The sequence below is a fragment of the Equus quagga genome, chromosome 13 (genome assembly GCF_021613505.1).
Source record: "Equus quagga isolate Etosha38 chromosome 13, UCLA_HA_Equagga_1.0, whole genome shotgun sequence".
Lineage (NCBI taxonomy): Eukaryota > Metazoa > Chordata > Mammalia > Perissodactyla > Equidae > Equus > Equus quagga.
The window spans coordinates 12,082,210-12,109,201 of record NC_060279.1 but is presented as its reverse complement, the minus strand read 5'-3'; the positions used below and the strand labels follow the sequence as shown (position 1 = coordinate 12,109,201).

At 45.5% G+C, this 26,992-nt stretch overlaps 1 protein-coding gene across 1 annotated transcript in view; it reads left to right on the top strand.

The window, feature by feature from the left end:
- Positions 1-26,992, top strand: part of ASTN1 (astrotactin 1) — a 289,754-nt gene that overhangs the window by 231,934 nt on the left and 30,828 nt on the right. Inside the window, exon 17 of the mRNA XM_046680397.1 lies at positions 24,445-24,713. Coding sequence (XP_046536353.1) covers positions 24,445-24,713 — 269 coding nt within the window. The remainder of the gene's footprint in view (positions 1-24,444; positions 24,714-26,992) is intronic.

The window sequence follows — 26,992 nt, the reverse complement described above, 5'->3', positions numbered from 1 at the left end:
ATATGTGTTAGGTATAACAGGAAATGTGTTTAAACTAAAACATAAGACAAAACTGCTTTGACCTAAACCAACAAATCAATAAACCAACCCCTTTCATCTAAGCTTAACTGTTTGGCCACTAGCCATTTCTGGTCCATTCCTAGTTTCCATTCCTCTGTTGTCAGAGCCAGTCTCCCTGAATCTCATGGAACTCTTTGGAAGTTGGTTCAATTATGAGAAGATATAAATTAAAGGGAAAAATTAAAAATACATAAGAAAAAACTAATGTCAAGGAAATTAGCAAGAAATGGATCAAGTAAGTAATTAATTTTGAAGAAATGAGAGTAGTTGACATCATCTTCAAACCTGGCCCCAACTGCCAGCTACACTACAAAATGCAGATGATTAATGGTACCACAGTCAAAGGCTGCAGAATACATCATGTCTGTCTCCGTTACTCATGAGAGGAAGATAGTTTTCCAATCAGATCAACTTCCTTTTCTTAAAAATTCCCACGTGCACTTTGACTTTACTGCTGATATATTGCTGTCGGTAGAGCCAGTGACATGCGGACCTCAATTAGCAGCACGTTGAGGGAAGGTTATGAGTTCCTTTGCAAGGTAATGATGTTTATTCATTCCTTCAGAAGTGTGTATGGAGCGTTTACTATAGATCAGGCAGAGTGTCAGGTATCAGGGATACAATGGTTAACAAAAGAAGGCTCCTAACGCACTGTGGAATTCTAGATGTTGGAGATAAAGCATAACTATTTCCTTTGCCAGCCTCATCTTACCTCTTCTCTCCTTGCAATCGCCTAGTGAATATCTACAGGATAGCATGGTTGAGCCCTCAGGGAGACCCTCCAAAGAGGCAAAGAAAGCTGTTGCAAGGTCCAGAAAACACTTTCCACCTTGAGAGTTCATCCCATTCCTTGGAAAGTTCCTCGGGGGGCAGGCTTGTGCACATTCTGTCAACTAGCGAAGTGCCTATTCTGAGGGTGGCTGCCCTGGGGAGGAATCTGGGAGACACTGAAGGAGGGAGGCAAAGGAGCACATGTGGAGAGCTTTAGAGGAAGGACCCTGGCAACATCACTCATTTCTGGAGGCAGGAGCTATGGGGCTAGATCGGGCCATCCCTAGGACACGTGAGATGCCCAAATGTGCCTTGCGGCTTTGTGAAGGGCTGTTTGTAGACTGCTGTGGTCTGGTGACTGCCTGCTGAGACCAGAAAGGGGACAGGACCTGCCTAAACAGAGTTCGTGCCTCGAAGCTCCAGAAAGTAGTCATGCTGCTCTCCCCTTAAAGCCCAATGTAATTACTAGAACTGTCTAGAAAGGACTAGACAGCTCAACTAAGTCATAACCACACATGGCCCATCAACATGGTTAAATCTGGCCAGGGACAGCGTCCATTCCGCTTGGTTAGTGTGTAATAACAGGAGCCCTCAGGTTAGAGCTATCGCAAAAATCAAGCAGGTGCAAAAAGACCTTTAAAATATTTTTGCCTTTGCTGATTAAAAAAATCACAAAGAAATAAAGAAAAAGAAAGGTAGAAAGAAGCATTTCTCCAGCTCGATTTCTCAATAAATCTGCCAGTTAAAATATGTGCTTTGTGGGTGAAACGTGAGTGCCAGTGACAGGGAAAAACAACCTAATCGAGTAAACCAGCAGCCTGGACTCCCTTGACATTTTTCTGTTTCCGTGGAGTTTTTCTTTAGTCAGGTTGATTCCACAGAGGCGGCTTATAGAGTTACTCTTTCTCTGTGCCTCTATTGCCCATACTGACTGCTACAGCCCCTCCTGTCAATTTATTACAAGTCTAGTCAATTACTGTGCTAATTGGTTCTATGTAGATTGATGTGTTTGGGACATTGACAGCTTTCTATATTTTTATTTGGCCTGTTTTGCCTCCTCCCTTAGAGAGCAGGTTCTCTGGGCCCACTTCTTTGTAACTCCCCACCAGCGTTGCTGTAGATCTCGCTCACAGTGGGTTCACACTCAATATTGCTCACAGCACTGTGGACAAGGGTAATCAGGAGACACCAGTCCCCAAGCTTCAGTGGTCTCTGCATCCTTTTACAGGGCTAGGTACAAAGAAGAGGTGACATTCCTTCACAATTTCCTTAATATCTCTCTTCAAGGGTAATTAATGTGTTGGGACCTGTGTAGATCATGTATCCTGCGTTCATTGGGCTGGTAAAGGTCATTAGTAATCTACAGATAAGCATAAAAGCAAATTGAAACCAAAGAAAATCTCTCTTATAATTCAATCAGCCATTCCTTTTCTTTTTAATTCTTTCATCATTCTTTATTTTTTCAACATGAGTGAATATTTGTTGAGCTTTGACGTTGTGCAGGCCTTGGGCAAACAACACAGGGAAAGGGACGCGATTCCTGCGCTCATGGAGCAGACATGGAAGAGACAGAATATAAACAAGTAAATAAAGAATAAACAAAATAATAGGAACTTTGAATGGGCTGTGAGGGTAATGAAGAGGGTGCTGTGATTGAGGGTGACAGAGGCAGTGCCCACTTTAGAGACGGCCATCAGGGAAGGCGTGAGTGGCACTGGGCTCAGATATGGAGGATGAACTGGAGGAAAGACATCCCAAGAAGAGGGAATGGCCAGTGCAAAGACCTGAGATGGGGAAACCTAGTGGGGTTGGAGCAGAGTGAGCGAGGAAACTGTGGGCTGGCCGGAGGCTGGAAAGGCCAGGGATTGCCATGCAGAGCAACACAGACCCCAGCTAGGATGCTGGCAAGGAAGCCACTGGGACAAGTGCTTCAGTCACATGTATGTTTTAGGATCCCTGCCACACTGGGCACAGAATAGCTTCAAGGGAGGCCAGAGTGGACACAGGGACACCAGTTAGAAACCCAAAGCAGTAACCCATGCAGAGGACATGGAGAGGAAAGAACAGAGTGAGGTCTGTTTATGGAAGAGAGAAACTTGAAGACAGGGTGGGTCTGGGGGAGGGAGGAGCAGGGGAAGAGGAATCAAGACAATTCCTAGGTATTTGCTTGAGCAACTGATTATGCCGAAGTGCCATTTACAAATTGGTGGCCATGGGATGGAACAGATTAGGGGAGGGTGGGGAATAAACAGCTTCATGCAGACTTATTGATTTTGAGTTTCCATAGAGACACCCAAGTGGAGAAGTCAAACAGACCTTTGGATATGCAGGTCTGGAGCTCAGAGGACAGGTCAACGCTAGAGATGCAAATCTGTGAGTCTGCAGAATTCAACCAGTTTCTAAAGGCCCGGAATGGACGTGCTCATCTAGGGAGGAAGACAGAGAAGAGGAGCAGGCCCAGGACCAGGCCCTGAGTTGCTCCCACAGTTAGAGATCAGGTAGAGGTGGCAGGTGGGGGGAAGCTCAGCAAAGGAGACTATGAAGGAGCAGCCAAGAGGTGGGAGGATCAGAGGAAGGCTGTGGTAAAGAAGGGGGTGGGCAGCTGTGTCCTTTCCTGCTGAGCAGGAGAGTGAGATTAGTAGGTCAAACATCATTGCCTAGTTCACTTAGAGAGTCATAAAATAGTATAAATGTAAAAGCCCTGAGAAATAATAATAATCGTAATACATATGCTGGAACTTACAATTATTGGTATTTTTCACATATAACATATTTCTCACCACTCTATGAACTGAGGAGGTAGGTTATGTATTATGACTCTGTTTGGTGAAGGGTCTTTTGTGAGTTGTGCTCAGTCGCTTTGAATTGTGAAACCATGAAAAGCACCTTGCAAGGCAGAGCTCTCTCCCTTGTGGTCTTTCCAGAGTGAGTGTTGTCCCAGATCCTTGGGATGCTGAGCAGTAAAACCACTTCCCACTCGGGACATCTGCCCTCAGACCACATGCCCTTGCAGTAGCTCGCTCTCACTCCTCCTGCTGGCAGTCCAGCACCCCTAATGTCAGAGGGCAGGAATTGAGGCACACAATGTGAAGACACTAATCTGTGGTCACACAGAGAGTGGCAGAACTGGGAGTGGAGCCCAGGCTTGATCGCTCATCCTTGTCTCACAGAGCTATGCAGCTGTTTCTCCATGTGCTAAAAACCAGGAAGGCTCTGGGTCTTGTTCCACTGCCCAGGTGTATCTCTTTGAATTTTGGATCTGCCCGCAATGCTGTCCCGGGGTAAGCACCCTCTCCCAAAAGGATGCCAGATCCAACATGAGATCGTCCACTCTTAACAGTTTTATTATTACTAGGCATTTTTTAACATAAATAGCTAACAAAATAAGATCCTTACTCTGCCCAGTTGCCATCCCACCCCTGGAGAGAATTCCACTCCACAAGCCAATAAACACTCACTAAATACCTACTGCTAAAAGTGTATTGAGTACCGGGCCCTATGCTAAGTGCTGGGAATACGTTGATGAACAAAAGCCACACCCTACCCTCAGGTTGCTCATAAAATATGCGGGAGGATGTCCAGTAAACCAGAAATTATAATAACATGTAATAAAGGCTCTAAGAGACCTGAGAACAGGAAGCACCAAAGACAGGCTCCTAATCGAGACCGGGGCAGGATTGAGAAAACCTTCCTGGAGGAAGTGTTGCCTGCACGGAGAGATGGAGGGTGAGTGGACACTGGTGAGCGGCACCTGGGAAAGAATATTTTAAACAGGAAAAAGACCAGGCGTGTGAAACACAGGGTATGAGAAAGCCCCGTGCACCTGGCACATGTCAGGGAATGTGGGGAAGTGAGACTAGAGAGGGGCCAGGGGATAGGGGGACAGGGCCAACTGGCCATACCCTAGTCTCTTCTTTTTATCTTAAAGACATGCACAAGTTATCAAGTCAACAGAGAGAAGACACGTTCTTGTGCTTTAGAAGCATACATTTGGTGACAGTACGGAGGAAGATTGGGAGATGTAAAAACTAGAGATAGGTTGAGCAGTCAGGAAAATTTTGGAGTAGACCAAGCGGGAACTGCTGAGGGTCTGAACTAAGGGGGAAGAATGTCCAAGTGTAGGGTGGATGGGACAGTAATTTGGGACATATCACCAATAGGTAACTCATTGGATGTGGAGGGTGAGGGTCGTAAGTCATGGTAAAGCCTATGCATGGGAATCTCCTAGGTAGACACAACTGGAAAACCTGAGGGTCCTGTGGTGATTTCTCCAATTACAGAACAGCAAGAATTTAAAACTCTTTAGCCTAGACATTAAACTAAGCTGACATGGATTGCTGAATAGCAGAATTTTTGCTTTTTATGATAGTACAATTTGTTTCCAGATGCTGAGATGGCGGGGGATGTCAAAGGCAGTAAATTCACCTTTCTGGGGTGTCCACCCTAGCAATACCTCCCTTTTTAGGGGTTTCCGAACTGCAGACACACCTTGTTGCAATATAATGGAGGATGGGGAACCTACAGAGTCACCTGTATCCTTATCCCACAAACAGCCTGTGCTTGGGCAGGAACATCAAGTAGAAGCACCTTGAACCCAGCCCGAGTCATGATTCTAATTCTTCCCGAACCCAGCCCAGACTCAGTCGTCTGACCTAGCGCCGAGCAAAAGGCCCCACAGTGATCTCCATGCGCTCTGGCTTTCAGACACAAGGTGGTCCATCCACTGTAGTAAAAATCATGGTGGTTTTTCCACTGAAAGCCGTTTGGGCTAGATGAACTAGGGACATGGGTGAAAAGTGGAGAAGGGGTCATGGGAGGATTCAGGTTCGTAAAACATGCAGCAATGCTTCTCTACAGCAGCTAGAGGTCATATTTTCATAAACACTCTGATTCTTGCCATTCTGAGCATATGTTTCCTTGTTATCTTTTAATTGGTTTTTATTCTATATTTAACACTCAACAGTTTGTGCTGGTAGCAACTGTGAGCACTGAGGTGGTACATGTCAAATCTAGGGACGTCTGAGACATCAGGACCTTATTGGTGCCCGCCCTCTCCTCCCCACATCACACCAGCCTGCATTAAGAGGCTGGAGATTGCTCATTGTGCCCTTTCCTGCCTGTGTTGTCATGTTTATAGATGTCAGGTTCTGGGGAACAAAGGGAAAGGAGTAATCTAAAATCCAAATGATACCACTGGAAGCCGTGTGTAACAGCAGGTGAATGCCAATAGATTGGAAGCTGGTATCAGGAGGCTCACTATACATGAAATCCTGTGTCCCAGGAAAGGACTTCCGAAATTGTTAAAAACAACTCAGCAGATGCAGTAATTGAGTACTCTGGCAAAAGCCAGGGACGTCTGAGTTTGAAGATCTTGTGTATCTATGGTATGGAAGGAGCATGATGCAAAGGGAGAAGGAGGATTTGGGAGTTAGACACTCGGTGGCTGGGTGATTTTAAAACAAATGACTCAAAGCCTCTGAGCTTTGGTGTCCTCATCTGCCAAATGGGAGAATGAGAATAACACAGAGGATTGTCAGGACTAAGCGTCTTAAGGCTGTCAGAGCATCTGGCGCATAGTAGGTCCTCAATAACGTAACTCTTAGGTTATTTTCCACAATGGGCTGTGTAGCACACTAGTCCAAGACATTCTGCAAGAAATAAATTCTGCATTCAAATTATTTCTGACAACACTGCATGCTATATTTCCTTCTCAGAGATTTGTAATACATATGAGAATTTTAAAGGCTTTTCAAAGATTTACCAAAAACCTGCTTACCTTTCACTCAGCTTGCCCCTTCATATTAGAGCTTGAAAATCTTTTTGTTTGTTTGCCTCTTTGTTATTTTGGGTAAAGCTATTAACAGATCCTAAAAACAAAAGTCCTATGAAATCAATTCAGGAAAATCTGAGTTTTTGTTATAAGGTAGAGGTTTTCTCTTTAAACTCCTCTATCCAGAACTGGCACAAATCCTCTTATTTCTTCTGAAATACTTGCTTGCTTTGCCCCTCATTCTCTACACATGGTTGTCACCCCAGTCTGGCCCCCAGACCCTCAAGCTTGCGTTGTTACTACAGCCTCCTGGCTGGTCGTTTCTGCCGCAGTATCCCATTCATCCATACATCCCTCCATTCTGAGTCAGTCTGTGGTTCACTGCCTGCCTCGTCTTCCTCAGCCGTTTTCATCCTCCGTGCCATTTCCCATCCAGCTCTGGCCAAGGCTTGCTCCTAACCATGACTTCAAGCCTCAAATTCCCGGTGGGCTTCTTCAGGGGCCCATTCAGTATGGCCCTACCCTATCTACGTAACTTTAATGCTCAGTATTTTTTCAGTTAAAACCTCTGTGTCACAGAGTTAAACTCTTGAATGACCTCCTTGTCCACCTTCACCTCTATTTTTTGACTTTATTGCCTGTACCCTGATAATCCACGTTGTTCCTACCTACCTGGTCAGCTCCTGCCACTTCTTCAAAACACAGTCTTCCAAGGAGCCTCTGTGACTTCTCCGGCCCTCCCTGATAGCCTGTCCTCTAACACTTGCAGTCTCGGCCATATAACGTAGGCCTGGTTGTAGCCCCAGAGTCAGACAGACCTGGGCACAAGTTCCACCTCTTCTACTGATAACTCTGTGAATGTGGGCGAAGCAATTAAACTCTCTATTGCCCAGTTTTGTCATCTCTAAAATAAGGACAATTTTGGAACCAACCACTAAGGTTGATAGAGAGAACTGACAGTGTTGGATCTTACCTGGAGGTTGAGAAATCCACTTCATCCCTTTGTGTCCTGAAAAATGGCTTACTGCAAAGAACCACCCTTCCCCAACAGACTCAGAGAGAACTCACAGATGTCCCCCTTGTTTATCGATGACAAGGCCAGACACAGACCCTCAAAATTCCCATTCTTTGCCGTATAAATGATTAGCTGAACTGCTTGTCTCCACTGATCAATCAGAACAAAGTGCTTGTTAATCAAACTTTCATGAAGCTTCTCTCCTTCCTTCAGGCTCTTGAATTCTGGCTCACCTTCAGTCTGATCCACCATACAGCCCTTCCTGAGAATAGGCTGGCCTCACCACTTCCCCACACCTGGTTCTTTCTAGCTTTGTTTACTTCTCCTTTAGAAGAAAAACTCTTTTTGCCCAACTCTCAAGATCCTATCAGCATATTTTCCCAATTGTAATAGTTCCCCTCCCCTTCTGAAATAGTGCCCCCACCCTCCAGGCTTGCAATAATCTTATTGAATAAAGTTCTCCCTACTAAGTCTAGATTTGTTTTTTACTTGATAGAATATTTACAAAGTGTTTAGTAGGGTGCCAAGGAGTCTTATCTTGTCTCATCTCTCCAAATACATTGCAAATTCTTTGAGGTCAGTATCACACTTTAGAGCTCCCCATAGCCCCTAGCACAATGCCAGGCACACGACAGATTTTTAATGGACATGTACTGACTGACTGATGAACCTGTCGGTATCATATCTGGAAACTGACCACCCAATGTGATCCTACATTTGTGAAAAACTCTACAGACAGTGTAAAGGACACTTTCATTCTGTTCAGAGAAAGAAGATGATCAAAGAAAGATTGAGACCACCCCCTGATGTAATCTTAACATGTGACGAGAGACATGGCAACTCCTGTTTTCCTTCCTTCGTCTCTTGCACATAAAATTGCTTTTAAACGAGAGACAGTAAAGAAGCCATGTAAGAGAAAATCGTCACTCAAAATGGTGAGGAGTGAAGTTAGCAACTTTGAGAGAATTGTGTCTCCAAGCATACCGGTTACCTGCAGGGGCTAGCCAGGCCTGCCATGTGTGGGCTTTGGGCAACCATGGGGGCGAGTGCGGGGCAGAGAGGTTGGAACAAATGCTAGAGGCCTGTTCTTTTTTCTTCAGATATGAGAGAATATTATATCCCAGAAAGCAGGAGTTATTAAACATTATATCCATCCTCTGCATGACTGTGAAGAGAGAACATGGCGATAACAGAGGTCTAAAATGACTTTACTGTGAGCCAGCCATGATAGCAAACTTCATAGTCTTTGTCAAAGTATTGTTAGATTTTAAATGCCTCTGGCTAAAGAAAACCTATTCATTCCACCATTCCCATGAGTTCCTTACTGTTACGAGGAGGTACCCTGCCCTAGTGGCTAAAAGGAAGGTCTTTGAAATCTGTTCCACCTAAGTTTTTTAAGCTTCTCTTTGGATATCTAGAAAATGGAAATGATAATATCTACATCACAGAGCAGGTGTAAGAATTCGAGGAGATCAAGAATAATAAAACATTGCATTTACAGCGAGAACTCCCTAGATCGGGGGTCAGCAAACTATGACACCAGGCAAAGCTGGCCTGCTACCTGCATTTGTATGGCCTGCAAGCTAAGAATGATTTCTGCCTTTTCAAATAATTGAAAAATAAAAATACAAAGGAAAATAATATTTTATGACACGTGAAAATTAGACAGGATTTAAATTCAGCATCCATAAATAACGTTTTTAATAATGAGCCATGCCCATTTGTTTATGTATTGTCTGCCGCTGCTTTGGCACTACAAAGACATAGTTGAGTAGTCACTACAGAGATTGCATGGCCCACAAAGCCTAAAATCTGTCCTTTTCCAGAAAAAGTTTGCCAACTCCTATCATGAATGGTAGCTCTTGTTAGTGAGAATGCTCTCCTCCCTCGAGGCCAAACCCAACTGCCTCCTCAGTGAAACCTCTGCTGGTCTAACATCCGGATAGCATCTGGTCCTCATTTGACCTTTTTTAAAAAAAATGGTACTTAAATTTTGTATGTCTGTCTTATCTCCTCTCCTCTATAAGATAATACATCCTTTGAATGTAGGGATTACACATAATTCATTTCAGTACATTCAGAAGACCTATACAGGACCTTGTAAATAGACATTCAATAACTTAGTATTTGCTCTATCAAATTGAATTGAGTTCCAGTTTGGGACTTCTGACTTTTGCCTCATGTCAATCAACTTTTTGATGGAAAGAAAGTCCTGGGAGGCTGAAGACAAAAGCACAAGAAAGGTCGAAAAGGATTTGCACTCAAAAAAATAAATAATGGTAACAACCTCGAGATGAGTACTTACCATTATACACACACAACTTCAGCATCAGTTACGTGTTGACAGCCTTCACTTCCCACTGTTTCTGAAAGTACAAAGTTAGGTGTGCCTCAGGGATGTGGAAATACTAATGGGAACTTTTCTTATCAACCACCTTAAAAGGGTTCTGTTCCCTCAGCTTTCTTGACACCATTTAAGTTCCTGGCACTGAAAGGGAGGTTGTATTTTGTTAGATGTGTGAGTGTGTACGTGCACACATGCATACAGGGGCAGACTTCATTCCATTGTGTGGCTTTACTGGTTTGACACTAGACTACAATAAAGACAATATCTGAGTTGTCCTCCGGTAGACTTGTTACTGTAGGAATGAAAATTAAATACAAGATCCTATAGCTATAAGCTTTAGAATCAGATAGAATTCATGACTTAGTATATCTGAAGTGGCTTATTTTCCATGTTTCTCTGTGGGTTTCTGATTCCAGATTGATGCAGGGGAAAGATACCCCTGGGGTCTTGCTGATACCTAGGAGGGATTTGCTTTTTCTCTTTTCTGTGAAGATAAAAAAGAATCTAGAAATCCTAGCACTCTCTTAGTACTAACACCTAAGTATTATAAGTAGTTATTCAAGATGTGGAATGGATGTCCTTAAAATGCTGCCATTTATATACCATCCACCCCATGCAAGTACCATCCAAGTAGTATTGCATTTCAGGGAGAAATATTTTGTAACCAGAAAGGCTGGCTTGGGGAATCAAAATTAAATCTTATTCCACTAGTATTGTACTTTTTATTATTTGAAGTAGTAAAGCTCAGCATGGTCAATAGCTACTCATTTTTTCTCCTAATATTAATTAGAGAATCACTCAACTCCCAGAGAGATTGGTTGCCAGGCTTGAGGGTCCCCTCGGGACCATAGATAGGGATCCTGCCACTCTGATGAAGCGTGCTGTCAACCACAGGGATGCCTGAGAGACCACCATTAGGCAAACCAGCCACATCTTTTGATTGATGTCATGCCTCAAAACTGTAAGTGGAAGCATATTGTCACAAATTATGAATTTAGCATCATCTTCTCCTTCCCACTTTCCCATCCTGTGTTGCTATTGGGAACTTGGTAGCTCTGGTACTGAAGCCAGTGGGTCAGCTGGGCCCATATTCTGGTTCTATACCCTCCTGCCATCTGGGGCAGGCAACTCTGTACTGTCAGAGGCCTGGACTAAGTCATGGCTTCCTCAGCCTCATTTTGGGGGGCAAGTGGTGGAGCCATTCCTCAATCCTAGTTTTGTTTCCCCACAAGGTGGGGGACTTCTGATCCCTTTACTATGTAGGAATGACCTCACAGCAACCTTGGTGGGTACAGCTCCTGTAGATCTGAAGCCTGCCAGTTTAGGGCTCGCTTGCTACTGAGTATTCTCTTTCTGTCTCTAGCCTGTGGAGATCCTTGTTTTGTTTTTGAGCATCAATGGCTTTTTCATTCATTGTTTGTGTACTGAGTACCTACTGGGTGCCAGACTGGCTGAGTAATGGGGATATAGTGGTCAACCATAGCTACCGTTGAGAGCCAAGATGCCAGACACCATGCTGAGGGCTTTGCATGTATTATCCCATTTAACTCTCAGAACAACCCTGTGAGATAAGTTCTGTTATTAAGCCATTTTACAGATAAGGAAACTGTAGCCCAAGGAGTTTAAGCATCTTGTGATATGTCTCAGAGCTCTGAATTTGAACCCAGATCTAACTGCCTCACATCATGAGATAAGGAATTCCAGGTGAAGATGGATCTTTGCCAGCTGATAGTGGCCTGGGACATGATATGTTCAGAGCATCTGCCTCGGCTCCTTACTCTGAGATCAGACAGAGGCTGCACCCCTCTCTGGCCTTCTCCTTCATTTCCAGGGCCAGACGTCCGCTTTCCTGCTTTCACTGGTAGTCCAACCTTTGGGGTCCCGGAGACTCTGGGCTCCTCATAGACCACATCCTCACACATCATTGGGTCTGGGAGGCTCTGCTGGCTCAGGGGCTGAGCAGGACCACGGCTGCCTGGCTGGCTGTTTGCTGCCATGACTTCTGCTGCTGCTCCCCATCAGCTGTCGCCCAGGAGTTTCTTTATTGAATAAAAAAACTGTGTGTGTGCATGAGAGATTTAGACGTTAAAGGAGACCTTGGTCTCAGGGGCTGTAATGGGCAAAGTGACAAGATAGCCATCTTTACTGGTTATCATAACTGCCAACCGGACCCTGCTCCATGAATAACAGCCTCTTCCTTCCTTGGCAGGGGCCTGTCCCAGAACCCCATAGTTGCCAGCATTAGATCTGGCTTCTATATCTGCCCTTCCCTTGTCCCCGTGAATGGAGCTGTCTGTATGGGTATTACCTTCTTATCTGACTTGGCCAGGAAGTCCTTTCTTTGTGAGATGAACTGATATGATTGAGTAGATCTATTCTTGGTCAAGAGTATAAAAGTTTTCTGACTTTCATTATTACCATTATTAGGACTGACCACACAGTGCTTTTTGTCTAACAAAATCCAAGAAGTAAAGTGACAATAGATGGTCAGTGATGGAATCTACTACTTGTGACAATACCCTTCTCAGGGCCAGTAACTGGTCCTCTGGGCTGGGGAGCATGCTTGGTTACTTCTGGAACAGTTCAGGCCAATGTCATCAGAGTCTGAATCAGTAGTTTTCAAATTAGGCTGCTTGTACCCTGGGGCCCTGAGTTGATGCTTGCAGGGCTCCATAAACAATAGAGTTGTTATTTTTACCAAACATAATGATGTTAAATGCTGAAGGAGTCTCTGCCCCACTTTTCTCTCTTGTACATATTGGGGTTACTTGTAGAGTTTTTAAAAACTGTTCTGCTAATCTTTATAAAATAAATTATTCTTGTTTAGGGGAGTGAATCCCAACTTGTTGTCTGAAGACTGCCTGAGCCAGGATTATTTGGCATGCCTGATGAAATGCAGATCCCCAGCTCCACCCCACTGATTTAGGGAAATACTAAGAAGGTCAGATCACAGAATAATAGAAGTTTAACATTTGACTGTGAAAAGGGATTTAGAACCTATTCTTCGGAAGTGCTCCCCCTGCTGTGACATCCCCGACAAGTGGTTGTCTGGCTTCCACATGAATAGTCCAGAGCTCAGCGTGTCCAAGGCTGCCCATCCTACTTTGTATCACCTATGAATTCTTACAAAAACTGTCCCTAAAGGAATCAAGAGTCTTCCTTCAGCCTCACCCCGCCCTCCAGAGTAGCTTTCTAGACTTTCTCCTGAGTATGCCCAAAACCTCGCTCTCATGCCTCAGTATCACTCCTTGACATATCACTGTCCACTGTCTACTCTTCTATCCACTCCCCCCAACACCACACTGGAAAATGGGCTTTTTCTTATTTATCTGTGTGTATGAGCACTGAGTACTGTATCTAACACATAGTCGGCACTCAATGAAAATTTGTGGTTCAGTGAACTCATCTCCCTTCCTGTCTTGGATCTTAATTCTGCCCTCTGAAATATACAGAATTCATGTGATCCCACTTCCACGTGACAACCCTTCAAATATTTAAAGAGAGAGCTGCTAAGCCTGCTTCCAAAGTCTCCTTGTATCCATCCCAAACTTCTCAGTCCCTCCATTGTTCATAGGACACTGTCACCCAGATGCCCTGGAATCCTGGACCACCTCCCTTTTGTTAGAGTCTCTCTCCACTTGAGTCACCCAGAACTGAACTAATTCATGGCATATGGCTTGACACGGCACTGTTTCTCTCCATCACCTTGCCCACCACACTCTCTTAGTACAATCTAAAATTACATCTGGTGGCTTGGCAGCCATGCTCCACTCCTTGCCAGCCTCTTCGTCTTCTAACTTTTGCTTTCTCGTGCATCCAGCTGTTTCCACCGTTTACAAACCATGTTGCAACCAGACTGAGCCATGGACTCTCCCTCACAAACCAGTGTGTGTTGCCGCTCTGGGTGAAACCACATTTCATAACAAGAGTTTCATTAAGGCTGGACAGCCAGCTGCAGAGACCTAGAGGGTCTGAGAACAGAGGGCTGTCCACTCAGCTGATTTTAAACTCACCAAGAGGTGAGGGACTTGTGCAGAATCCAGAATCACAACCAGGAGCTACAATCTCTCTGAGCTGGTGGCTCCAACGGGCAGGAAAGCAGCATAAATTTCAGTGAGGCAAAGCTAAGTGGTAACGGACTTTAAGTTCTGTCATATATAGTTAATTTGTGGAATAAATTGGTCAGGGCAGCAAAAGGATTTAACATCCAAATTCATTTGAAAAACAGAAGCTAGATGAGTATCAAGAGGAAAATGGAGACCGTTACAACATTCCCTTGCCGGTTGGAGTAGTATTATTATTGAATAATATTTTTATTAAAAATTTCTAGACCGTTTGGTAGTTAAAGATATTTATAAGCCAGCCTTCGCAGCATCTCAGCAAGGCATTGAATTTCTTGCTGTGGAACCACATAAGCCCCAAGAGGCTCCCACCTGCACATAACTCATGTGAGCATCCTCAGCCACACACATACACACACGGTACACACAAGATGCAGCTGAGTTTTTATAATGTAGGGCCAAGGCAAGTAGTGGTCATGTGTCGGCTTTACCATTTCAGAATTGTCAAGGGATTTCCCTGGACTGTGCTCCTCTTCTCCGGTTTGAAACCAGAAAGAAAAGAGAGATGATGAGGCAGGAGTTGGAGCATAGAGGGCAGGAGATAGACTAGGTGGAGTAAGGGGTAAATGGGTCACAAAGAGCATGTCACTGAGGTGATGGTTCTGGCAAAGCTAAAGGGACTCATGGGCACCCCCTAGCTGAGAAATAGTGCTGCCTGGTAAATAGAGGGAAGCACCACTAATTCCGCTCGCGCCACAGATAGGGCCAGAAGCTCAGAGAGGCCCCCGTGGAGCCCTCCACATTAGCAGAGGCTGAGGCTGGTGCTGGGAGCCCCCTTTCCTCTGCATGCTCTCTGTTGTCTGTTTCTCTCCGTTAGTTTCCTCCCTGTATTTAGCCCTGGGCTAGTTTCCTGAGTTTTCTTGGCTCCTTCTTGCGAGGACCAGGAAAGGGGGGAGGCACCTGCTCTTGAGTGGTCTGGGGGTGTGCACTTGGCTTCTCAGCTCAGCCTCCCAGAAAGGAAAAACAAGACTGGAAAAAAAAAGCCTTAATCTCCAGAGAAGTGCCCAGGAGCCTCTTTCCCGGTAGCCTGCTGAGCACGCCCACTCCTTCACGTGGTCTCTCTGCTAATGGAGATTTGAAAATAGCAAATCCCGCAGGTGTTCCTCATTTTCACCTCTCTCTCAGCCTAGTCCTCTCCCCGCCTCCCTCCCTCACTGCCACTCTGTCCGTGGTGAATCAGCAGGGATAATCCCATGCAGCTTTGCACATCCGGAAGGCTGTGACTCTGAATCTCTATGTCAGGTTTATTTTGATGTTGACAAGAAGCTGCACACAGCTGCGGCTCAGCCTCTGGACACTGATGGAGCCAGAAACTTCTTCCCTCTTCCTATTGCCTGTTGCCCACGGGATGGTCAGTCAGCTCCCAAGTGGCCAGCAAATGAATTGTCTCTGGCTGTGGGTCAGGGGAGGGCTCACCTACCAATGTCACCATGTTAAAGGCTATGGACTCTGCTGTGAGTTGAACAGGGCCCCCCAGATTCATGCCCACCTGGAATGTGACCTTGTTTGGAAATAGGCTCTTGCCCGTGTAATTAAGTAAAGATGAGATTATCCTGGACTTAAAGCGGGCCCTAAAGCCGATGACTGGTGTCTTTATAAGAGAAGGGAGAGAGAGCCTTGGACACAGACACAGAGAAGAAGCCCATCCAACAACCGAGGCCAAGATTGGAGTGAGGCAGCTCCAAGCCAAGAAACGCCAAGCAAGAGATGCTGGAGCCACCAGAAGCTAGAAGAGGCAAGGAAGGCTTCTTCCCTCGAGCCTTCAGAGGGAGCGTGGTCCTGCTGACACCTTGATTTTGCACTTTCAGCCTCCAGAACTGGAGGAATAAATTTTTGTTGTTTTAAGCCGCTCAGTCTGTGGTAATTTGCTATGGCAGCCCCAGGAAACAAGAGCGAGAGACTTGATAAGAACAAAAACCTTGGTGATCTGCCCAGAGTTGCATGAAAGGCATTTGGTGAAGAAAGAAATGTGACCATAAGAGGCAAATGAAAAAACAGAATCATGCAAATATTACCAAAGGTGGGTGTTAGCACACACCAATTTATTATAGTTCAGCCAAGACAGAGGGAGGGCCTACAGAGTTCTGGGTGCTAGGCTCTAGGGTCAAACGGATGAGTAAGTCCCCACCCTGGAAGTGAGTGGGACAGACAAGACCTAAAACCAAACTCAGTCTGATACAGTGTGGCACGTGTTCCTCTGGACATGGGCACAAATTACCAGTGGAATTACTTAGACTAGGAACAGCGGGAGCAGAGTGGCTCTCAGTAAGCATATAGGAAGGACAGACGGGCAGGAAGGAATGGAGGGAAGGAGAGAAGGAGAAAGGAAGGAAAAGAGAAGGAAAGACTTAAGGATGTGTGGGGAGGAGAATGACATCAGCCCAGCCTTCCCGATGGCTCACACCTGCGCACTTAGGAAGTGCTTTCAGATAAGCTCTCTGAGCTCCCGCAGGTCTCCAGGCCTGGCCTTTATGGCAAACCCTAATGAGGCTTTGGACTGCAGCCTGGAGGAGTTGCAGGCAATCAGAGATTAGGAAAAGCTAAAATCCCTTTGCTTCTTTCCATCCCTGTGCATTTGTTGAACGCTTACCAAGCGGGGGGCGTTGGGTGAGAGCCATGACAATCCAGCAAACATAAGGCAGCTTCTTGCCCGCTGGGGACTGACAGTCTAACTAATTAGAAGAGTTCATTTTTGAAGCACCAGCTTTAGGGCTTCCTAGTCATTCTTGCATTTTGTTTCTGTTCCTCTTGAGATGCATGGGCTGTGTAGAGAGAGATCGCCAGGCATCCTTTAAGTGGTGGTTGCATCACTGAGCTGTCTTCGTTTTTTCCTCTTTACAGTAAGTTTAAGATTAAAAAAGGGGTACAATCAGAGTCATGCCAGGCCAAGGCTATCTCTGTGTTTTTATTAATGCTTTGGTGGATGCTGCTGTCCTGCTGTTTCTTGGGCTTAACCTCTTGTTCCAAATGGAACATCACAATTATTGACCAGAAAGAGGCTGACAGAGGCTTCAGCAAATTTAGTCAATCTGTTATGAAATTAACTATTCCGATGCCAAAGCTGCCTAACAACTTTTGGCAAAGACGGAGCCCTACGCCTACACCAAAACTTCAGTTGAACTTGAACCTAATCAGCCAGGAACCTCAACCAGGCTATTAGTTGTTTGCCAACACACCCACTAAGAGAGGGCAATCTTAAGAAAATGTGACCTTATGTTATTGATCAATTTTTAAAAAACCATCTGAAGGTATAGATACCATTTCACTTCTGTCTCCTACAGCTTCCAAATCTGCATAGTCATAATTGATGAGCAAAATCACCACCTGGGGGTCCCCTGGAGAAAGGTTTAATTCTCTTTGGTGGGCAATGCTTCATAAGGCAGTTGGAAAATTGGAAAACGGCATTTTTAGAGAAGAAAAATGTCAGCAAGGATTGGGGGGAAAGTAAGCATTTTCTGGGTAAGTGTCAATTAAACAAAAAATTCAATTTTCCAGACGACACCTTTTCTTGAACCTCCCAGTTAATGGAGCTTTGCTGAAATGCCTAGTGGGTATTTGATGGGCTAATTATGACACTGAACCTCGCCACGCCCAGAGATGCTGCTCATGCCTGTGACAAAGATTATCTGCTATTTCCAGAAACTTCTTGAAGAAATACCAAAGAACTAGATCCCAAGCGTACAGTAACTTTAATTTTAGAACAAAAAGTAAGGGATACATCCTGACAAAGGATTTGTTTTTAAATTCGGAGTTCATTTGTAGGGAGGAACAAGAATATAAACTCTTTGGAGTTGGGACTGTTTTTGAACATGCGAACCAGCATGTTTTCCTGTATTTAACCCTAAAAGAAAGATATGCTTCCTCTGAGCTAATGGGTACTGAGGAGTGTGTGTTGGAAATGTGGATGGGCTCCTGTGTGCAGGCTGAGATGGGGCAATGTAGAGAATCTGCAGAAGACACAGGTTTTCATCTTTTGTTCATATGACCATCCTTGGGGTCCAGAATGTTTCTCTCTTTTGCTGTCACAACCACTGCCTTTTTGGCTGGTGAAGTGGAGCACATGATGCTGAATCTCAGTATGATGCTCTCTCTCCTCTCCCAGAGCTCCTAGAACCCCCACATCGATGTCCCTTCCAACTGCTGCTTGGTCCCCATGGCCTCACAGGCCCAGGTACCAGTCATGTCCTTTCAACATTTTGTGACATTACTGGCTACAACTTTCTCACATTTTTCTGGCCATAGGAAAACCACCATCTGCTCTTCAGCAGCACAGTTGGCTATTCCTTTTCTTAAGCTCCAATCTTGAAATCCCAAGGCAACAACCCAATGCACATTAATGACCTTTGAGATGCATATGTATGTTTTATAAAATTTACAAAATGTACTTTTGAAGTATTTCCTCAAATCTCTGCAACTAGTTTATCTCTGACCAATTCCCATTTGTACCTGAAAGAAGTGGAACTCACTCTGGATTAATGTCCCTCTTAGAAGAAAACTAGAAAATCTCAAAAGGACCCAGGACAGCAAAGCAAGAAATGAATTTAAACCCAGCCTGTGTAGTTAGTACCTGCAGAACACTTTGTATACAAGTCATGATAAATGATTTATTAACTCCACAAACATTTGCAGGCATTCAATAAATATTTGTTTAATAAATTGTTGAAGGCATTAGTTACATTACATGTTAGGCACCGTGGATTATTATAGCAGAGAACAAGACGTAATTTCACCCCTGAAGGAGCCCACCATTTGATGGCATGACTAGTGGGCAGGGCAGGTAAGTAGACAGCCATTGTGAGAATAATTAATTTTAGAGAGTGCTCATTATGTCCCAAGCACTGTTCAACTCTGTTCATGGATTGACTCAGTTAATCTTTATCACAGACTTACTAACTCAGGTCAGTTATTATCTCCGTTTTATAGATGAGAAAGCCCAGGCACAGGGAGGTTAAGAAACTCACCCCAAATTACACAGCCAGCAAGTGGGAAGGTGAGAAATGAAACGCAGGCAGTCTGACTCAGACCTCACACTTTCGACTACCATGCCCTTGGGGCCGCAGGGGGCAAGCAGAGAAGTGGATGGTTTGGGGAGGTCAGAGATGGAGACTTAGGAAGACTGGGCGATTGATGGGGAGAGTGGGAGAGCACCGACAGCAAAGCCAGGATCCCTGGCTTGAGAAACTAGGAAACTGGTGCTGTTTGCTGGGCTGGGACCTGCAGGAGGAGGAACAGGCTGCTGGGGAGGGTGTGGAGGAAGTGACATCTGCAGTTTGGGACTTTAGTAAGGGGCTAGAGGCTGTTTTCAAATGCTTTTTGTTTGACTTGTTTTTAAAATTTAAATCTATGGTCATGACTTACTATATTCACCCCCTTTCCCCTCCAAAAAATACATATATCCGTGGATATATAGATGCACATAGAAAGATAGAGATATGGATATCTACACCCGAACTAGAGAAAGGAGTTTCAAAGATGAAGACAGTGCCTGACCCCAGAGCTCTCATCATCTCATATAGAGGTGTAGAGAGAAGTGGCCAGTTTATACTCTATCCTATTTTCCCTGATTATTAATCCATTGTATTGTATTTTGTTCAGGTCTCAGGGTGTGTCCCATGGCAGGTCTAGGAGTTCGCATTAAGACCATCCAGAGTGACCTGAACCTCTCTGTCTCTGTCCAAAAACATCCTGAAAGACTGATTTGAGCCTGGGCACACGGATGGAAATGTGAATTCAGATAACTCCAGGATGTCCCGTGTGTGAACAGGAATAGCCCGGGGTGGGGACGGGTGGGGGTAGCACCTGGAATGCAGGGTGTCAGGGGCTTCAGGGCGCAGTTTGCTATGGCCGTGCTTCATTTGCCCCATGTCAAGCTTTCTTTCCTGTGGATCGTAAGCTGTCTCCAAAAGCTGGGATCTGATTAGTTTGCATTTGATTTCTTTGCTGCCTAATGAACTGCCTCTGTAATTCTAGCTGTGATGTCATTAGCATCTCATTGCCTTGGGCAACAACTCAGGAGAGAGATTCTTAAGCAGTCCAGAATCCTATAGGAATTGTACCAATTTACTTCATGACAATGAATTCACCTTTATGGCCTGTCAGTTCCCACCAGCAGAGTAGAGCCTGCATGAGGATGGGACAATCACCTTCATCACTCTCATATGCTCCTGAGTCTAGGTGGGTGAGTATGTACATGCCTAAGGCCATGGGCACATCCACAGTGAGATTTTGAACAGTGAGGATGCCAATATTCTCAAACCACCATATTCTATTGGGGAAATTCATCCACTGAGTGCTGTAGGATACAGATTTAGCCCAAAGCAAATGGCATTTATTTATAGCAAACTGTATTTGCAAAATGGTTTGCAGTTTTGAGATTGTTAACTACATTCCAGGTTGGCTGTTCTTCTACTTGTAAGAGCACTAAGTGTGCTGGCTGGACTCCAGAGCCTCCCCTGAGAGGAATGGGGTGAATTCTGCCAACAGGGGTGGGGGGGGGGGGGGCACACCTGGGTATTCTTAATCAGAAGGTACTTTTTTGTGAATTATAATCTTTTAAGACCTTAATTGTAGCTTCTTTCTTGTGTCCAGAGACTGTGTACTTGTTGAAGTAGAATATTCATTTTATTAAGAGACAATGTAGCGTCTCAAGTTACTAGAGCATTTCTACCCAGGAGCTGCAGGGCAGAAGAGGGCAGAAGTACCAGTGCACTGTATTTGGAGTGGGCAGTGGAGGGGGAGCCACGGAACCATCAGGAGGTCAGGTGGGGTCTCCTCCCTGGGACTCGCCACACCCAACCTCTCTGCCACCCACTTAACCCTGAGGAGGAGTTATAAGCAAGTCTCAAAGATCAGACTCTCCTGAAGCTTTTGGGATTTGGACCACTCTTCCACTTGCCACAGACATGATGGTTATAGGTGCTCTCTTTGGGCACAGGGAGATTTATCGAGGCTTTCACCACCAGACTCCATCATTCTAAGGAGTATTTCCCAATTGTATCTTTAAGTGTGCATGGAAAATGCATTTCCTCTCTGAAAAATCTCCTCCTCACACACATCTCTATTCTTTGCTGGAGCCTGAATAGATGGCTTTGGGGAGTTCGCTGCTCATTACTTCTGTGTAAATCCAGCTCCTCTCTAGACAGCTCCATCCTGCATGGCAAGGGGACCGGAGGGGCAGTTACTCCCGGCCTCTAGCAGGGCTCACTGTATATGGACCTGAATATTCAGGAGAAGGAAAATATGATTCTGAATTCAAATAAGAGTTTGGTGACCTCTCACCATCTTCTTCCGTAACCTCCTTCCCATGCCTCTCTTCTCCCTAACCTTGCACCCATCCAGGGCTGAAGGATATTGAGGGGAAAGAGCTGCCTCTTGGTTTTAATTGGGATAGCCAGAAGACAGCAATGAGGGGAGCAGCCCCTCAAATGTTTACAGCAATTACAAGCCTTCATGATGGAGCACTGGAGGGCAGGGAGGCTGTCATTCATCTCCAGGCAATGTTTGGGCTTGCAGTGCCCTCTAGTGGCCTCATTTGTCTGTTGGAATAGTACATCCTAAGTAATGAACAGGCAGAGGGTATGTAGATAGGTGTGTATGCAGAGGGTGGGGAGTTCCTGGATATTTGGGGATTAAAGGTGAGAGAAAAGGAATTTGGTGGCATATTATTTCCCCTGAGGTAACTTGTTCTCCCTGTGAAGGACAGTGAGGGGCATTTTTTAAAATTTTCCCTTGTGAGTTTTATTTGCCCTTCATTGTCTTGTGTCTCTCACAGTTACTTTACATGTCTCTATTATTCTCCTTAGGATAAATTTTATGGAATTGTTTTACTCATTAATATTTTATTTATTCCATTGAAAAAAACCTGTGCCACCACAAATTTTTTTGTCTCCAGGCATTACTTTTCCGTAAATTTATTTTCTCGGGTGCCTCAGTGGCCACACAGGATTGATCACACCTTCTTCCCTCTCACAGAAGTCATTTTAGACTTGATGTCACCATCTAGTGGTCATTTTGTGGAAACGCTTTGCCCAGCCTCAGTCGAATACATTCTCCCCCAGGAGGGCTCTGGGTCGACCATGCATCTGATTGTAAGGGGCCTGAGGGCTGCCAAGAGACCCTCAAGCTCTCAGGCAAGGCTTGCACAGCAGAATTTTAAAAACCTTATCTTGAAAAGAAGCACTGCATCTCTACTGTTTTTTGTTTTTGTTTTTGTTTTTTTTTTGAATTTTATTCACTTTCCCAATGAATGAAGGCCTGTTTTTCAAGAAGTCACATTAAGGATCCAAAGGCCTCACCCCACCCCCAGTTTATCCCTGCCCAGTCTGCATAGCCGGTTGAAGAAGATTGGAGGCCTGGCCAGGGGCTGGGTGAGGAGGGTCCTGCCAGATCATGGCCACTTCCCAAACACTCCCAGCCATGAGTTGCATAAGCTAAATGTCAATCAAGAGTCACATGTCTGGGGGCCGCCTGGTGGTGCAGCAGTTAAGTTCGCACGTTCTGCTTCTCTGTGGCCCAGGGTTCGCCGGTTCGGATCCCAGATGCGGACATGGCACTGCTTGGCAAAAAGCCATGCTGTGGTAGGTGTCCCATGTATAAAGTAGAGGAAGATGGGCATGGAGGTTAGCTCAGGGCCAGTCTTCCTCAGCAAAAAGAGGAGGATTGGCAGTAGTTAGCTCAGGGCTAATCTTCCTCAAAAAAAAAAAAAAATTACATGTGGCTTCGAGCAACATGGGGGCTAGCTCGTGGGGGCTTCTGGGCCTCCTATTTGATGACATCATTGTTGGTTTTGGCATGTGCAGTTATGCAGTTCTCTTATAGCCTAGGAAGGGCTTGAGCTCAACTCTGGGTCTGTTATTAAACAAGATGCAAATGTGAAATGAAGTATAGCGCATATTGATGGTCACTGAGTGAATCCTTTGCCTTAGTGCACAAGAGGAGCCCCATGTCAATGGAGCTTCTGGGTACAAGCGCCTCATCTGCATGATGATGATGCTCATCTGGGAAACAGCAGGGCTGAAATGCCTCCTGACATTCCACATGGGCTCCTATTACATGGCAAACAAGAGGGAGGAAAGCAGAGCTCCCTGGACCCCAAAAGAGAGAACTCCGTTATGAAGTCGATGAGTTGCATCTCACAAGCACCTTCTGGAACCACTGTGCAAATCCTTCCAACCAGTTCCCCTAAAGATCCACCCCATCAAGTATAGCATTCTGGATGGGTCTGAGAGGACCAGAGTGAACATTCTGTGTCTGGCCATTGTTTCCAAAAGCGCAGGGGTCTCCCTGAAATTGTTTCATGTTCCAGATGACGGCTGTGCCACGAAGGGTCAGGGATCTCTTAAGTAGCCCAGGGCTTTTTGTCAGCAGACTCTACTTCCATCTTGCTTTAGAATTCATAAGTTAAATGGAAAACCATGAAGTCTTGGAAGAGAAATATCAAGCAGGGCCTTCTCCCATAGGGAACAGAGTATTATTTGCTAGTAGGCATTTCCTATGTTTGTCGCCAAAAATAAACCAAGAATTTCCCTGTCTTTTACTTCTCAGTCAAGGGTGATATGAACCTGTCTCTGAGGTTTCGGAGTGCAATCTCTTTGAAAAAGCCAAAGTATGCTCCCCATCTTTGATACATTGATTAATAATGAGGCAGAGAAGTCCTCTTCTTCTATGATTTACAGGTTCAGGAATCATACAGAATTGGATTCAGATCCCAGCTCTCACAATATCCTAGTTGTGCGATCTTGAGGCTGTTGGCCTCACGTTCCCCATCTGTAAAATGGGTGTAATGATAGAACTCCATGCAGAGAGCCGTTATCAGGGTTAAAGAGGTCTTGAGCAGCTCCCACTTTCATAGCACAGGCTCAATAAATCTTACCGATAGTTATGATTAAAACTATTATGATGAATCGGTGACGTGCGCTAGCCACTGTGTTACGTGCTCTAAAAACATTGTGCCATTTATTCATTACACAATGCTAGAGGTAGGTACTATTAATAGCTCCGTTTTATGGATGAAGAAACAAATCCTAGACTAAGCCCCGCCGTTATTGTTTGTATTATTGGTGACAGTCATAAATCCTGCACACATACTGCAGAAGAATCCCTCTGAGAGGAGCAGTGGAGCTGACGAGTCTCAGCAAGGAAACAACCTGGTCTCACATTGGGAGGGGCCACTCCCAACTCTGTGGGTCACTGAGAGGAGGGGTTCCCCAGATTAAGTGGGACGACAGAATCACATTCTTACCCCCTCAGTGACATTGCCGACCCCTCAAGGATTTGACTCCAGCACTCAGGGGCCACGAGGTCGTGCAAGTCCTTGCTCTTTCACCTTCCTCACTGTTCCTTTTCATTTTGTGTCTGGCAGGCAACTCCCCATCTGATGAGTCGGAGGAGCGGGAAAGAGACCCCAAGGTACTGACGTTCCCAGAATACATCGCCAGCCTGTCAGAGTCTGGCACCAAGCGCATGGCAGCTGGAGTCCGCATGGAGTGCCAGAGCAAGGGACGATGCCCCTCGTCCTGCCCTCTGTGTCATGTGACGTCCAGCCCTGACACCCCGGCCGAGCCAGTTCTGCTGGAGGTGACCAGAGCAGCCCCCATCTATGAATTGGTGACCAACAACCAGACCCAGAGGGTAAGAGGCCTGGGACTTTTGGCTCAGAGAGGCATCACCAACTACAGAGGGCCCTCCAAATGGCCTGACGAGGTGACAGGGTGCAGTTGAGCTCCATGCTAGAATATGGATAGTGAGACTTTTTGTTTAGGTAATCCAGGCACCTAATTTGCTTAGATTTGCATGTTTGCATATTAAATCAAATCAGTGTATCCACAGCACCCATGGTAATGACTCAGGAGTCACAGCTCAGATTTGTATAGGTCTTTGAGCAACAAGGGCTGGAAAGCAGAAGGTAGATAGGGCGGCATAGCAGTTGTAGTCACCAAAGTCATTGTTCAGAAAGCCTTGGGGGACAGTCACGGGAGGAGGCTCAGCTCTGCCTCCCCTTTGTTGGCATGGGAGGTAGACCAGCTCCCCTAAGTGGTCCAAGCCTGGGACCAGCTTCAGCTAGACTGGAAGGAGCATGTCAGGCACATATCCCAAAGGGATCTGGAGGGGGTTGGTTTCCCGCCCATCACTCTGACTCTAAGAACAAAACGCCAGTCCACGCAGATCTTTCTGCCTTATATTATGCAGCTAAGCTATGACATTTCCCAAGCACCCTCCCTTTCCCTCTGCTGCTCCCTTTCCAAAGGTGCTGGGAGAAAATGAATTGACCCCAAAGGATAAGCTGGAGAAATGTGGCAGAGACAGGGTCTTGGCGCATTCCTTGCTGTCCGATCTGCTCAAGGACATAAAGAATAGAGTGGATCAAAACACACACAACAACAATGACAAAAATAAAAAGATGAAGCTCAGAGTGTGGGACTTCTGAGACTATAAGCAAAGGCGACCTTGGGGAAAAAGACATAGTCACAGCAGTGAGCCACTTACCTGCCTGAGAGGTGTGCCCATCCAGGTGGGGTGATAATTGCTTTCTCTTTCCTCCTTTAAGGGACACCTGGTGTGTCACAGTTTGTTTCATAGGTGATGCTCAAACCAACGGGAGGGATTTTGCATGTGTGTGTGTTTCTCTCACCTATCTGCCTCTGCCACAGATATTTCATTGAGTATTTGAAAATAAGGTTTTTCACAGGAACAAATTCCTCTTCAATCTGATAGAAGTGACTATAGGAAGTGGAGCGGGAGAGGAGAGACAACTGGAGGGGGCTTGGAAGGATGAAGAGAAGGAGGGGCTTGTGTTACCATGGAGACCCAAAGCTGCAGTGGCTTTAATCCAGTGCCCAGCCCTCCCCTTACCTGCCACTTTCTCTTCTATGAACACCCAAGGCTGCTGCAGCTGGTACCCCGAGCTTCTGTGCACTTGCCTAGGAAGTGCAGCGTCAGGGAGCTCTCTCACAGAACCATCCTATGGGACAGGACATGCAAAGCTGCAGGACAGAGAAGAGCTTGGCAGGAGAGGAGGGCAAGGAGTTCCTGCTTCTTGCAGGGGCATCACGAGCCAAATGAGGAAGCTGAAGGAAGTTTTGTCTTTAGCAACCCCCTTTCTGGATCCTCTGCTTGCCAAACCTTGGCCTTCCCTGTCTCCCTGCACTGATCTTAAGAGAGAGGTTGGGAGATATCTTCCATCTGGCCATCTTTTGAACACTTGAATTTCTAAACACATAGACAAGGTGGCCCAAGCTGGAGTTCAGTGCCATCGTATGTTTCTTCCCTTTCTTCTTCCTTAGACATATTCTGTCTTTGCTATTCTCTCTGCTCCTCTGCTTTTCCTTCTAATTTTTCCCTTTTCTCCAAAGAATGGAGATGAGTGAAGAGGAAAGGAGAAGTGGAAGCGTGCTAAGTCATGGCATTAGTAACTCAGTGTGTGTTCTTATCTCTACCTCTCTGGTATATCTTTGGGTGAATTTTCTAACCTCCCTTGGCCTCACTGTCCTCCTTCTGTTGGACTAGATAATCTCTGACACCATATTTCAGTCTCTCTGTGATTGCAATCCAGAAACAGGTAGGTCAAACCATACAACCAACCAGGTGTCTCAAACCCAGCACAGTTGCACTCACCATCTTCCACCCCAAACCACACCTATTGTGCTTCCATCCCAGTGAATGGCATTATTTTCTACCAAGTTGCCCAAACTGGAGACCAGGTATGCTTCCTAGACTTTCCTTGTCATTCCCTAACATCCATTCCATCACCAAGAATGAAAAATAACTCGAATCCATCCTCTTTTTATCATACCCCCTGTCACAGCCTGACTAGTTCAGTCATCCATTGTACCACCAGGCCACCATCTTCTTATCATAGTGGCCTCCTTACTGGTTTCCCTGTTAGACCAGTCGGAGTCATCTGTCCAATA